At 40.2% G+C, this 15,859-nt stretch overlaps 1 protein-coding gene across 3 annotated transcripts in view; it reads right to left on the bottom strand.

The window, feature by feature from the left end:
• Positions 1–15,859, bottom strand: part of KIAA1549 (KIAA1549 ortholog) — a 160,037-nt gene that overhangs the window by 23,769 nt on the left and 120,409 nt on the right. For all 3 annotated transcript variants that reach the window (XM_039570430.1, XM_039570429.1, XM_039570428.1), the window contains exons 11-12: positions 5,444–5,646; positions 1,940–2,064 (exon numbers count right to left, since the gene is read on the bottom strand). In XM_039570430.1, the coding sequence (XP_039426364.1) occupies positions 1,940–2,064; positions 5,444–5,646 (328 nt within the window). The remainder of the gene's footprint in view (positions 1–1,939; positions 2,065–5,443; positions 5,647–15,859) is intronic.

Raw genomic sequence — 15,859 nt, 5'->3', positions numbered from 1 at the left:
GCTACTGCTTCCTGCACCCTCGAGAGACACAGCAACCAAGGTTCATAAGGCCTCATCCAAAATCAGATAAAGTCAATGGGATTCTTCAGCTCATCCACTGGTATCTTAATCATGCCAGAGTATGCAATAAGAGATAAATTCCACACAGTTTCTTTGTATTCCAGTAGGTGATATCCCTAGGATGCAGCTGATGACTCATTGCACACAACCATGGAAAGCAGCATAGTACAGAAGGATGGACAGAAGGTTGGCTATTTTAAGATGGTCAGTGCTATTAGAGGACACAATCCTTATTTTATCACTAGATGTGTTATACATTATCAAAGACAGCATCAGCTTTCTCCTGCCCTATGTTTGCCATGACTCAATCCTGGCAGAGAAAACACTAGTTCACAACAAAATATTTGTGTTTCTTTGCAGGTAGCTCTTGTTTTATTTAGGCTTCCAGTAAAGACGTTAATTCTAACATTATCTCCAACTTGTTTATACAAAGCTGGTTTCAGGACCAACAGCTGCCTTAGTTTTGCTTCTTTCACAGCGATGTTTTCCTCAATAATTTGAAAGAATTGGGAGGAAAAAATTAGAAAAATGTGCTGGATTACTATAATTTGTGTTACTGAGACTTTTTCTATACTTCAATAGCTCAAAAGCAATTTTATTTTCTAAGACTCAGAAGACAAACTCTTCCACCCTTAAGACATAATTGCAGCTACTCCAACACCTCTGTTCATATTTGTACTCAACTACCAGCTCTGGTTACTTACCCACTCTGTTTGCTCCTGACAACATAAAGGGAAAAGAAGAGACAACACAGTAATTATGACAAGCAAGTTAGCTAGAATGGCAACTGGAAAAAAACCACAGCAGTAAGATGATTGCATTTACTTTTGAATGAAATGCATGAACTTGGATCAAACTGCCAAATCTCAGCTGCACGAAAAGGGAACTGAATCTCCCATTTAGTAGAGAGCTCTCTGCAGACAGTGCCTCCAATTCTGAATGCTAAAAATAGTCCCTATGATTTGCAAACTAGAGGCACCAAATGCTAAAAAATAGTGTATTTTACCCAGTAAGGCCATGATAGGTAGAAAGGACAAATTTTACACAATCTCCTTGTTGCCTTTACCAGGTAATTCAGATGCAGCAACACCTAACATTTCTATACCAAAGTGAAATGTTAAACCTTACATAAGGTTTTAAGCCAGATAGAAAATGAAGAGACAAATATGGAGTTCCCAGGTAAGAAGAAATGGGAGAACACTAAAACAGAGCAACAGAATTGAAGTCAGACAGGTTGGAGGAACTCAAACCCTCCTGAGATGTTATATCAACTTTACAAATATATAAATATATATATTTTAGGGCACCTCCAAGAAAAGTAGGGGCACTTTAAACTGAAAGCAAGATGGTTCTTTATAAAAAATACCAGTGTTATTAACATATTAGCACTGAATTTTCATCATTCTAAAGTACAATTGTGCAGGCACTTTGATGATGTAATTACAACTCATTTGCAGAACTTTTACCTCTCTGGTGTCTTTTTTTTCCTATCACAATTTTGAAGTTAGTGTTACAGACACACCCCCGTGGTCTGAAGTCCTGCTGTGACCTCTACTGCCCATGTAACTGTCTGCAATTCTGGTTCCATGAGAGACACAATTAGGCCTAACTGGAAAGAGTTTTGCTGGGGGTCTGTGTGGGACAAAAGGAGGCAAGATTTGTTCCTGCTAAGCCATTTGTTTCAAAAGCTTGCTGGAATGAAAGGAATGTGTAGCTCTTCAGTTTCAACCGAAGAAACGAAACTAAACAGAAAGGGATTTTCTGTGGCAAAAAGCAGAAAAATCAACAGCTGAAGATGAGTTTAGGAAAGTTGCAGCAGAGTAACTCTTCAACCTGAGTAAAGCACTAGAGCACACAAGGAGAAAAAAAAGTAACAAACCCTTCTTCACTGCTCTGCGTGGTTTGCCCTCATTTGCAGCAGTTGATGGTCTTGCACCTTCTTCTCCAGTTTCTCTCCCACTGGATTGTTCACTTGCTGTGGATTCAGCATCTGATGGCGAAATTCTGCCACAAACAAAAAAAACCAAACAAACCAACATGTAACACAAGTTTGCAAAGGGGCACAATTCTGACATGCAAAGCATCCTGTGCTAAAATATCTTGTGAAGTCTGTTAAAATCTTCCTCTGTCTATAAGTAAATTTATAATACATTATCACAGCTAGATATTCATGCCACAGTGTTACTGTTGCTGTGCGTGAAAAATGACTACAACAGGATTCACATGTGACAATGTTATTAAGTAATCTTTCCTTTAAAATACACTACAAGAAAAAGCTCTTCATTTGTAACTAGTAATTTACCTCTCAGAAAGAGAATAATTGTATTAGAAATATGAAACCCATATAGGTAACCAGTCTAACATTCAGCCTTACTAACTTGCTGTTCTCCTGCTAACAATACAAATCCATGTGAATATTTTCCTGACTAGCAAAATGTAAGGCCATTCAAAAATGCTTCTTTTATGTATTTATTCCACGCAGTCACAAGATTCTTAAGAACATTTATTATCTAAAAATTACAATCTCACTGCTCGTGGCTTTTGTAGGCAATACAGAAAAATAAAAGAGTATCATGATTTTCCCCAACAAAATACTTCAGCTGCAAAATTATTCTGACAGTATAAAAATAGAAAAGATACAGGGCCCACACCACTGCCAGACACCAAAGGCTGTCTTTTCACATGGGATCAGCCTTTGTGATGGTGTCTCTAGTGACCATTTTGTCCTGTGAACACTCATATTCTATTTCAGCAGGGAGTTAATCATGGAAAGTGTGCACATGTCTGTGCATTACCTCATAAGTGCAGGATTTGCTTGGGCTAGATTGGTATCTGAACTAGTTACTGAGGCTCTTGGCTAAACATCAACCTGCCTAGAGCCCACAGACTAAGGTAACTATATGTAGCCTGACAAGTCCATTGAAGCTAAATCTACTCCTTGCAGCAGGCAATGCTCTGAATTCAACTTCCCTTTTTCTCCTCACTAAATAATGCCCTGATCTGCAGGACTGTAATACTAATGTCACATCCCAATTAAAAAAAATAATAGCAGGGAAAAGAGGACAAATGGTCCTCAATAAGCTTAGAGATCTGCATCACTGCATCTTTTTCTATGGGGGAAAGGGCGTGCAGAGCTATCATCTCCATCACCTGTGTCTTGGTTCAGCAGAGTATGAGGCTGGAGTTCTGTTTCCAGATCTCCTACTGACTTCCTGTTTCATCTCATTGTGCTCAGCATTCCCCTTCATACTCTTTTCTCAGTCTATCCAAATTATCACCAAGTTATAGGAACATAAATAGTGTTGAGTCAACATCAGTCATTTCTTCTAAGTGCTGAGGAATATGCAGTTGTATACTCTCAAGCCAAAACAACAGGTCCAACTCTCAGCTGGAGCTGCGGGATGCTGAGCTTTCTGAACTCGGCTGTTCTTGTTTGTTGTTTCTTACAGACACATAACACGTACTCACATCACCACTAGACTTCCTGGCATGTAACATACAACCCTGAACTGAACTGGGATGAACTGCGTCCTGTATTTCCTCAAGAAACATCAAGCAGCTAAATCCAACATAACACAGTATGATACCATTTTACATTTCAACTTCTGCCTCGGGGAATAAATGTCTCAAATCTCAAGCTGACATGGGAACAACAGCATGGCAGAGAGATGATGGCAACATCTCCATAGTTAAGCCTAAAGGAAGATTTTTTCTTAAGGGAATATGAGGCAGAAGAGGGAGATTCTCTTTTGAAAACATTTCAAGTGTCTGAACTACAGGTCAGTCACTCTCCCCTCCGTGCCTAGGAAGATCACGGAGAAGATCGTCCAGGAAACTATGCTAAGGCACATGAAAAGTAAGAAGGGGCTTGCTGACAGCCAACATGGCTTCACTAAGGGCAAATCACACCTGAATTACTTGGCCTTCTACAATGGGATCACAGTGTATCATTAGAATGTTGGCTTCTGAAATTTCTCTTGCTTGGTTTTCTGAATTATTCTAGACAAAACACAGCAGCAACCTAAAATTTAAACTTTTTTCTTATGCTTATCTGCATATAAATATAGATGCCTTCCTTTCCCCCACGTAGCATCTCTGTCCTAGGCCACTTCTGAACTTTTTAAAAGAAACCCATAAACACTTGTCTTTCCAATTTAAACTGCTTTGTTTTAATTTATGTAAGCTACACCAAAACGAGTTAGCTCATTTTTCTTCCATTATTTTCCAGTTTTGCCCACCTTCCACTGTAGCACTGGCAGTGTTCTACTTAAAAGGCCTATAGGGAGTTAGGAAGACAGGCTTAGCATCTGGAAGGGGGAAACTGAGCTTTATGAAGCACACATGGGGTAGATGAAGCAAGGATCTTAAGACAACTGGGGCTTTAGAGGAAGCGAAGAGGGCTGAACAGAGGAGCAAGCTGCGTTGCAGAGACCTGCACCTCAGTCAGAATCACCACTGGTTTCTTTCTCAGCTCATCCAATTCTGCCCTTGATTGCTTTTTTTTTCTCCCCCTGTGCACTATTTAATGGGTATAAGCACAGGGAATGCAGAGCTGGAGACAAAGAAGTGTGAGAGTGAGGGAGGAAGAAGAAATAGCAGAAACTGTAGTTCAGAGGGGGTCTTCTCCTCAGAGCTCTGGTTTTTTTTCCCCACCTGTTACCTTCCTACTTATCTGCTTTTTTTTGTGCACAGATCCTTCTTTACTGCATAACTTTGTTACATCATGTATCCTACAAACACAATCCTTTCCAGCAAGGGACAGTCACATCATATGATTACTGGAAAAGGTTAGGAAAATTCTGCTGATGGTTGACAGACACTTCTCCGTTTACACAGCTGCCAATTATCATTCCTTTTTCAGAATAAGGCTTGTTTGCTATGAGAGCCACCAGATAACGGTAAATAACAGCATTCCTGCATATTTCCTGAATTTTGGAGATATGGCTTATTTTTGGAAATCCCGACTCTTCATACATGTATTGATCACTATTAATGTAATTGAAACACATTACTCTTTGTCAATGGTTTCCATTTGCTTTTAACCACCCACTGGTTTAGTAGCTAGAGATCACAAAGAAATTGCACTGGAAAACATACACTTGGTGTTTCCAGTAAAAAGCAATGACTTGACTCCAGTCAACTCAGCAGTGTCTTAAATACCCCTCTTAACTGGGTATGCTCCCTTTAAGAGAAAAATGAACACTGAATTCTCACAACCCTGTACTAATGAGTAGCGAGGTGTAAAACTGGTGGCTCGCTAGAAAATGCGAGTTCCGGAGCTCTGGAACAGTTGTTTCCACTGAAATTGCCTTAAAAATACAGCAATCACTAGCCCTTAATAAACTGTTGTCTACTCCAATTTGTTTTATCTCTGTGAACTGACCTCCCTCTGTGCCGAACAGTCTTTGAAGGCTTTGTGGAAGTCTTGGATTTGGGGCTGGGCACATCTCCGTTTTCAGATGGGGTAGTATCCTTAATAGGTCCTGGTAAAGGAGCTGGCTCATGGATAATCAGGACATCATCTTTATTGTGCTGGCCCAGATGCTGCTTAGCAAAATCAAAGCCTTTCACACTGGGGGCTTGTAGCTGTGAGAAAAGAACAAAGACAAAAAACAGGAACCGTAAGTGAACATGAGTACAAAGGCTTTGGTTCAGATCTGCAAACAATGGCCACTGAGAGGATGGCCAGGCTATGGTAGTCTCAGGAATGAACACGAGAGCGCTAGGGAAAAGAAAAATAAACTCTCCACAATTCTGTCATCTTACTGCAGTATAAGACACACAGTTTAAGCTTCCAAACCAACAAATCTAGCTAAAAAAGAGCCTTCTGATGCTGCTACTATTTTTTACTGCTATTTCTTCAAGATTTAATCATTGTGTGAGGAGCTTTTTGTGTACTTGTGAGTGCAAGGCTGTAGACACCTGCGTACAGACTGGAATGGCTACGGCTGCTAGGTCATATTTGTATTTCTTCCAGCTAAAATAGATGCAGGATTTTAAATAATTCGAATAATGTCACTGTTGATCTTTCTCATTTTGAGCTCCCCAAATCTGCAGGAGTCTGGGAGTGCTTGTACAAACACCTAGTTCATCTGATGAAAGATAAACGCTCTGCAGATCTGAGTTATACAGCAGCCTGGCGATGACTTGTCAGCCAGTACTGATGCCTCCAGAAAAAAAATGAAAATCTCTTAGGAATTTCATACTGAACAGACAGAAAAATATACAAAAGGCTTTGGAATTTAGAGAAATTTTCCCAAAGATCTTATTCAATAGGCATCTTGCTTGAGAAAGACACAGAATTCAGCCTTTTACTTTCATAACTGTATTTATAAAAAAAGCTAATCTCACCTTATCAATGACTTGATTCAGACTTAATCAAGGCTCCAGGTTTCAAGCTCTCTGCTGATTTTTTTGGGGTCTTTGGACTAACTCGAAAATCTGAAGAACTAATTAAGAGAAAGTTTTTCTTCAAACCCCACTCAATTTTATGTAGTTTGGGAGTTGAAAGCAGGAAGAAACAACTCCAGTTTTTGACGTGCACGCACACACAACCTGCTGCACACCACACGTACAAAACCCTCTGTGTGTTCCTAGAGCTGATTTCCTGCAAAGTGAAGCATGTGCTGGAGTGCATTTATGGGTGCGTCAGGTTCCAGATGTTTAAATGAACCCCCTTTCATAAAGCTTGGCAGGCCAACACAGCTAACTGCAAACAGACTCCTCTGATATCATGCCAAAGATAAGCTCGCCTGAGGAATATTCTGAAACAATCTCTTCAAAATATTTTCTCAGTAAGCAAACATTTTCCAAATGGTTCTTAGAAAGGGCGATGCAGTCGAGCAAGCCGCCTATTTAAACCAGTAGATGGCAATAAAAGCTCTTCTGTAAAATCCAACAGTTTATCTGTTGAGGTTCTGGAGTTCATTTCTCACCAAATGAGTAAGCTTGTTATTTGAACAGATCTGGAGGTCTTCCACTATACCCATTTGTCCTGGGCTTTACAACAGTCCATTCAAGTCAGCATTCTGGGTGATTCAGACATTGAATTTATGCAAATGACTGCAACTACAGATTCAAAAAGGCACTGGGGAGCTACACTAGGTGAAGGTGTAACTGTGTCTCCATTTTTTTGAGTCACTCTCATCTAGTGAAGCCTTCCTGAAATTTCCCCCCTTCAGATGTTAAACATTTGTCTTCAGGATCTTGCTTACTTAATTAAAAAAAACCAAACCAAAACCCCAGCATGATCCTTACACCCTCCACCAAATACTTCTGAAGACAACTTTCCACTTCTGCTATCAGAATTATATGGCCAGTTTGCACCACTTTGATTATTGAAACTTCTTAGTACCCCATCTCACTTACGGCCTGTTTGAAGCTATGTCTATTCTCCTAGAAGATATTCCTCTGTATGACACTTGTCCTTTGAACCTTCAGTGGCTTCCCTTCTTCTACCCCTTTCATACACCCCCCTCCTGCCCACACAGGCCTGCTGATGCTTCCTGATGATCACATCCTCTACTTCACTACATTCCCCTCCACAGACTCCAGCCCCCTTGGCTCCAAAGATGATGACAGCCCTCACCATGTGCTGGGCACAGTTCTTCCACAAAAAAGTCTGGTGGTGCTCTACCCTTTTCTTATCAACCTGCCAAGTTATTACTGCTTTTTGAATAGTGTGATGGGTGGGGTGGGCAAGGACAACTGAAGAGACAAACATTCCAGGAATACTGGACTTACCAGTATGGCTTTACTTAGAATGCTGCATGTCTGAAGCATGAACTTCAACCTATCTCAGAGTCACTCCAGCAGACTGAGTTTGTAAACCCGTCTGGGAGTAAAAAAACATACAAAAATATAAAATTTTCATATTTTAACTTTGAATAGTCTTATTCCTAGCTGCAGTCCAACATAACCTTTCATCTAAGCACAGTCATGGGAACAGATATATTTATGCGTACATGCACATACGCCACAGCATATGTATCCACAAATGTTTATCTGCAGACAGACCACACAGCAGCTGAATTAAAAGGCTGTTAGTACTGCAAAGACCAGCACTCACACTGTAAGAAATGGCAGTTTGATTATCTGAAACAACCACAACTGGATCCTCTCACACACAGGCACTGCAATAAGGTCTTGAGTTAGAACATCCTAAGTTCAGTTCTTCCACAGGAACTCTCTTGCTCCCTCCCAGCCTGCTGGATCCTTGGCATATGCTGGGCCTTCTGCTATTAGTCAAAGTTGGGCAGAATGTAAGAATGTTATTTGCAAAACCAGGATACCCATCTCATTTCATGCAGAAGCTGGCAAACACACAGTGAAAGGAGAAGGGAACGCAAGGTGAGTCCTTCATGCATGTTTACAGCTGGGGTGGCTAAGACTTTAGGGTTTCAGGGACACTTGCTAGCAACAGGGGACAGGCCAATCTCAGCTTATCACCACCCCAGGCACCACAGAACCTATAGTTATATTTTCCTTAAGTTGGAGCTAGGTGAACTCCTCAGTTGGTCTTACTCTTCCTTGACAGGCAGAACCTTTCTCTCTACCCCACTCTCCTGCCTCTCCCTCTGCCTGCCAGCTGCCAGTACCCATTTACAGCATCCAAGAACCTGAGGCTCATCACTCTTTATACTTTTAACACCTGGTGTCATAACAAGCTCTGCGTAACATAACAGAGAATAAACCCTCTCAGATTTACGGTACAGCTCTACAGACCTTGCGTGTGCAGAACTGGTGTTACCCTCTGGGAATTTAACTGGTAAATCTCTAACAAGTCTTTGTCAACCCCATGCAGACATTTTCCTAAAGTTTTAAAACTTAAGTCAGAAACTAGTAGTTCCCCACAGACTCAGCAAAAGCATTTCCCTCATACCAAACAACCTTCTTGTTCCCTTTCCTTCCACACCCTGCACCCCCTAAGGCTCAGAATGCGCACTAGAGCTTCTCCACAACAACTTCCAAACTTCAGACAGAGCTTTTTATTTTCTCTTAACCTTGTTCTTTGGAAAACAAACTCTTCTTCTCATCTTAAAAAATAGTTTCAATATGAAACTGATACTTGAATGGGAATGGCCTGAATGCTTCAAGTCTTGCAGAGTTCTGTACAGCCAAATATTTCTAGAAATCTCCACCTAAAACAACTTAAGTTGGTATTACCAGCTCTATCCAACGTGTGTATATGTTTGTGCATATGAATGAAAAAAACATGACAGAAAAATGTGACAATACAGACATATATACAACATGATACATGACTGAATACGAAAAGATGGTCCTCAAAAAAATGATAAAATCACTTATTAAAAATAATATTATTTGAAAAATAGAAATACTAATAGGATTACTACTGTAGAAATAACATTGATATAAGCCTGCTTTGTTTTCTTAAAAAAAAAAAAATCTACGCTTCTCATACATCTCCTTGTAGACCACAGCAAGATAATGACTTTAATTGAGACCTGATAGCAGCCAAAATCCACATTTTCAGTGAGAAGTGTCTGAAGGATGCTGAACCACAACTCTGCTTTCTGCAAGACCAGACACCTGATTCAGTGAAATGAATGGTGTTACTCTTGGCTGAAGATGTTTCCAACATTTTCGTACAAATTTCTGTGTGCCACCTGCTGAATTCTTTCTTTTCTTTATATCAAGTTATGCAACAGGTTGCATTACCTCTGCTCATCTTGGACTGGCAGTCAGGATACCATGTGTGGATCAGCCACCTAGTACTCATATATTAATCAGCACCAAGAAAAGAACGCAGTAGCTTTTTAAGAGCACTTTTTAAGTTGTGCTGATATTGTTACTTGTTCAGGTACCTCAAGTCTCAGATGCCTTTACCCAGGACTGCACAAAACCAGTCTTGGCAAAGATTTCTTGTTTTAAATGTAAGTTGTTAGAGGTTTTCATTTATCTTAATATATTTGTGAAAGGGAAGGAGAGAAACTACTCTGAAGCTTACCACCAAAATGAACACGTCTAAATTATTGCACTCATAAGGAATTATATTATTATACAAATGCAGAGCCTGCCAAAATCTTAGAGGAAGATTTCATATTGGTAAGCCAAGAGAGTGTTTTAATTCTGTTGTTACAGACTGAAAGAAAAAAATAAAAACCCAAACCAGTATTTGAAGCTCAATTCACAGAAAAATCTAGTAATTTCTGCAGAAGCCTACAAAATTTGTGCCCCTCAGTCAAGTCTTATTGCATAAAAGCAGATAATAGTTTCAGTGTGATTCAAGCCACAGAAATACAAAATGGTTGCCAACATACTGTTTTGCTGGATGCAGAGATACACCAGGAATGTCAACAACCTGTTTGTTGAAAGAAAGCAAATGCTGCTCAGAGGTCAGTGAGTAATTTCAGCAGAAAGCAGAAGAAAAGAAATACACTTAAGTCAGTAGTCTCCCTGTAGTTCCTATAAGCAGCATTTGAATTTGGACATAATATGAAGAATAATGTATTAAGACAATTTTCTAGTGATTTTATACCATGGTCTTGCCTTGTTCCTTGTAGAGCCAGCTGGATTGAGCACAGGCTGTTTTCTAAGAAAACAAAGGAACTACAAATGTACTTTAGTGTCAGTACATAACCTGTGAACAGGACAAGAATCCCTGTAAAGAAGTCCTGCTGACTTACAACCTTACTATCATGCTAGCACATAGAATGTTACAGGATGAAGACACTTTTCAGAAAAAAACCAGGCAAGTGTACAAGCTTAAACACAGCAAGACAATGAAAAAGCCTGTTCTTAAAATTAATGTGGGTTGAAGATGTAAGTCAGTGTGATTTAAGACAGCTTAAAGCTACTAAACATTGCCAACTGCCTTCACAACCTGAGATGCACACCACCAAACCCTGTGCATATCCCCAGGGCACCAGAGCATAGGTTAGCGTGAATTCACTGCATTACTCCCATGACGCATCAAAAAGGATAATAATGCGCAGTTGCATGTATGCTTGGTAGGATCCTCTTAATTTTAACTCTTTTTTCACTATGTGTCTATTATCTCATCCAAGAAGCCTTCTTGGATCTTCCCTCAAGGATCATTCATCCATACTGGACGCAGTTCACTGTTCCACAAGATATTCAAAACACCTACCAGTTTACCAATAAGCAAGGATTTAGAAGTACTGAGGCATGTTCACCTTTCAGAGTCTCATTTTCTTATTCAGCTCATTTTTCTATTATCATTCCTACATAAGTACAACCTCTGTATTTTTGTCTGCATTGCTCTCCTTCAACATAACCCCCTTTGGGATGGTAGCCAGGGACTGCCTGTAAAGTATGCATATAATTTATACATGGGATTCAATAACAATAATGCAGTCTGATTTAAGGCACAAAACCCCTTCATTCATCAAAAAAGCATATTAGAAGATCTCAAAGAAGGAGAGTTCTGACTCCATAGCCACCTTCAAAATACTGAAGAAAGACCCACTTGTATCTCTGGAGGTCTTTTTGTGTCATTGTGTCTTTTCTGACATGAGACATGATGCAACCTATTTGTACCATAAGCCGAACTACTTCCACGCCTACTTTAAAAAAAACTCAACACTAAGCATCAGGGAGAAATGTGCAGAGGGATTCCTTCACTCGTTGCTGGTTTAGAAAATATGTTTAGGGACCAAAACTAAAAGAAGTCTCTAATTTAAATACCTTCACTTGGTAACAGTGTCTGTATGTAAAAAGAAGTGCATGAGCAATGAGAGTTCTCTGGATTTATCACATCTTTCATGGGATGCCACCACCCTCCCACTACAGCAGTGTGACAACCTGTGCCCTCTCTGGCAAGCCTCAAACCAGAAGCAGGATTTTGAGACCTGAGGGCCAAAAAAGAGGCTCCATGTACAAAATACCATTTTCTTATCTTGGATCAAGTATTTCTTTATACAAATGTCATCTCCCATTTGTCATCACAACAGCACTTTGGTCAACTATTACCCTTTCGGGAAAAGGTAAAGCAGTTGAGCAAACCTGTCCTTGGGGAAAAGAAACATGCTTAGAGTTGCTTGGGCTTCTCCCATCGAGCTTGGAAAAAGCAGTGCACTGTACAGCCAGCACTGGCACAGAAAACCAAAACAAGCTGGTGTACAGCCTCTGGACCTCCTTTTCCCTCCTTTGAAAAGTCAAAGCTGTATTACTGCTTACCACCAAACAAATAGTAAGGAAAGCAGGAATCCCACAGAAAATACCAGCTCAGGAATTTTGCTTCTGGAGAAGGATTAAAAACAAATAAAAGAAACCCCCAAACTTACAAAACTTTATAAAACCTGAAATTCTCAAGACACCTGTTCTGAAATATTTTCTTCAGACAGATTCTTCTCATGGATTTTCATCATCCCCCTTCTTCTCCTTTGTGCATTTCTTCCTGCCACACTAATATTACCATGACAGCTCAGTAAATTTCACAAAATACAAGAGGGATCATGTTGTTGAAAGCCCATAACTCTGAGTACATATATGCCCACAGGCTGCTGAGATAACTGCTGTAACAGGCAGAATTTTGTTCCTGAATCACACACAGTTTTAGCTTTCCTCCTCAGACAGAAATGCTGCTGGGTGGATACTATCTTAATCACTGTTTGTGAGGTTCCTTTGCACACTGGTTGGATGGAAGTGTGAGGAGTATGTTAGAAGAAGACAGGCAACTTTATAGGATAGACAGGCCACGGCTGTCTGTGTTTCACCAGATTTTCACCCATAAGTTACGTTAAACAATTAACTCCTCTAAGGCCACACACACAACTCCAGCACCAACTGCAACCTCTAAGAGAGACAGCACAACCAATGAAAAACCTCCAAATTTAGGGAACTCCTTTCCAAACTTGTGAAGCAAACAAATACATTCTAACATGATTCTCACCATCTGCACAGTGCACATATACCACACATCCTCTCTACAGATAATGAGAAAAGTGCTACCACTTTTAACTAAAGACTTTAAAGATAGAGCATAGGTCGGCAATTTTCATTTACTTTTTCATGCTGGTATTTTGTTGGGTTCAATGATTCACACATTCATATACTTTAAAAGGTTTTAACATGCACAGAAAGTACATTCACATGTACTACAGAAACATCCCGCCTGCTGAAATGAAACTGCAAGTTTCAACTGCAAGTGGATAGCACATTAAAACCTTAGGCAACAATGATTTAATGTTGGTGCATTTCCTTGCGCCCAAAACAGCTAAATTCTACAGTAGACTTTCTATTGTCTTTTGTTAGGAGAGAGAAATTTATTTCCCCAGTATTAATCTCTTCTCAGAGGTTTATTATGTTTAGGATGGCACAACATTCATCTGTATCTTGAAAATAGATTCTTTTTAACTCCTTTTGAAAAGTAACCACTACATAAACATGACTAAAAATCCACTGATCACCTACATTTTGAATGGCATGTTCACTTCTAGCCTCCCTCTCTCAAAAAGGATGGAAAAGAACTAGAAAATGTTCAGATTATTCAAAGGTTCAAAGGCCAGTTCAAAAGGTCTCCTCTGATTGGAAGAAGAGATGGCAGAGAGGGAATATGACAGAGTTCTGTAAAGTCAGGACTGGCAAAGATGAAATGCCTAGGAATCAGCTGTTCCCTGTCCCCTCCCATACAAGGACTAAGGGACATCACAGAAAACTCAGAAGTAGCAGGATAAAAGCAGAATGAAACAAGATGATGCGGTTCTTCATTTAACATGCTGTGGAAATCCCTGTCAGCAGCTGAGACGGGTTTAGAAGGACCAAACAAGTTAATGGAAAAGAAGCATGTTGAGGGTTGCTAAATTTCATCACTTCTACACACAGTCCTTGAGGCACAAATAACTGGGGGCTGAAGAGTTCCTCAAGGCAAAGCAACCTGTCCTTACTTGCCCTGTCCTTCTCCCCTTCTCTAGGCTTTTTCTTTTGGCATCTGGGCTAGCTGGCCTTTCGGAATGCTCTCAAGACAGATACTCAAATATCTGTAAGAAAGCAGATGGAGACATTTTACTTTTTATACCTATTTGTATAAGCAGTATATCTAAGTGTGGTATTTTACCTCTACCATTTACGAATAGTTAATCCTCATTACAGAAGAAGAGTTACTACAAAAGAGCTCTTTCAGAGGAATTGCCATCAGAGAAATGTATTGTTGAGAAGTAATTAAGATGTTGAATACTGCATCCCTTGTTAGAATCCAGCTATTGACTCTGAAGGAGATCCGGTACGCCATCCCAAAAAAAGACAACAGTTTGGATAGTTAGTCAAGGTAGCTATTAGAAATGAATGATATTTGTTATGCAAACATGAATCTCTTGCATAAACTCATGTCAGTTTTCAAGTAGTTTTTATAAGATTGGTGTCAGATGCCTTTCTTAACAGGAGTCTCTTTTGACTGAATTTTTCTGCAATGCAGAGCTGTTGCCTCGACATTATACAGATGAACAAAAGGATTATAGGATGTCAAAACATCACAAGAATTCTTTGCATCAGGAGCAGAAGCCTAGTATTTAGCCTCCAGCAGGGCTGGGCTCTGATCTTGGGAACATCCAAGAGATAGTCTACTGAACATACAATAATAAGCAAAACTCTCAATTCAGAGGTGTAAAGTTACACCTGACACATGACATTTGGAGATCAGATATTCCTGCTTAGGGGGGGAATAAAAACCCACACAAGTGCCTCTCAGACATCTTGCAGAAGGCATGACTCATTACCTGTGACCGTGAGCTGATGAGAGCAGATATGCAAGGGCTGGTGACAGTCCCCAGGTGATGATGACACTTAGCTGAGGTGTGCTGGCACACGAGGCAAACTGGCAGCCCTCCAGCTCTGGCATTACCTGTGCTGCTGCTCCAGGAGAAGGTGCAGTACTTTGTCCAAGGTTTTGCAGGGACTAACCCACTCCACCTCTGCCACAGGTAAACACACACAGGAGGGACACTGAGCCAGAAAGACATATTCAGTCTCTAAGAACCACCGTGGGGTGCAGAAGGCTCCAGAGAGGAGTAACATCTGACTGGAGAAGTAGGCATTTTTCCCCATGGGTTTTAGAATGTGCCCTTGGGAAAACAAGGAACTGAGCAAGCCACTCAAAGCTATCACTGCAAAAGCAATAACTTCAGCACACCCAGCATTTAGAGGGGAACATCCAAGACCCTCTAAATAAACTGCCAATTAGCTTGTCCACAGGTGTCAAGTTCTCGCCATTAGGGCAGGGAGCCCTTCCCTGAGTAATTGTCTACAGCTGAAATTATTTCTGAGATGCTATAGGAAGGAATCTGACATTTTTCTTCAAATGCTTGTACACAGAAGGGAAAGTGAAACCCCTAGAGAACGAGGTTCCATTTTAAATTTTGGATGTCCGCAGAGGAGGAAATAGTATTGCTGATGCTGCTCCCGTTGCGGATAACATGTAAAATGTTTTTTCTGCTCTTTGGGGAAGAGCAAATGAGTGTTTTTGCACAAAAACATCAGAGGCCCTGTACAGAGCAAAATGATGGTTTGGGTATTAAAGAAAGTAATTTTTTCATGAAGAAAAATAACCAATGGCAAAAATTCAGTTGACCACAAAAGGCACAGCTTCCTTGCCGGAAAAAAAAAATTGGGATAAGCAAAAGGTTGGGACAATGTTATGGTGGATATAGGCAATGCCAAGAGAGAAAACCTTGTTATTCAAAAATGTCACTTGTGCATCTTTTTACTTCACAAGGCAAAGACATCTTTATCCAATGCAACAACCCAGGCCACATCAAGGTGAATTTCCAGTAGGATGCTATGGCTTACAGAACAGGTCATGAATATTTGATGTGCCCTT

The sequence above is a fragment of the Corvus cornix genome, chromosome 1A, assembly GCF_000738735.6.
Source record: "Corvus cornix cornix isolate S_Up_H32 chromosome 1A, ASM73873v5, whole genome shotgun sequence".
NCBI lineage: Eukaryota > Metazoa > Chordata > Aves > Passeriformes > Corvidae > Corvus > Corvus cornix.
This window is presented reverse-complemented; position numbering and strand designations above follow the sequence as displayed.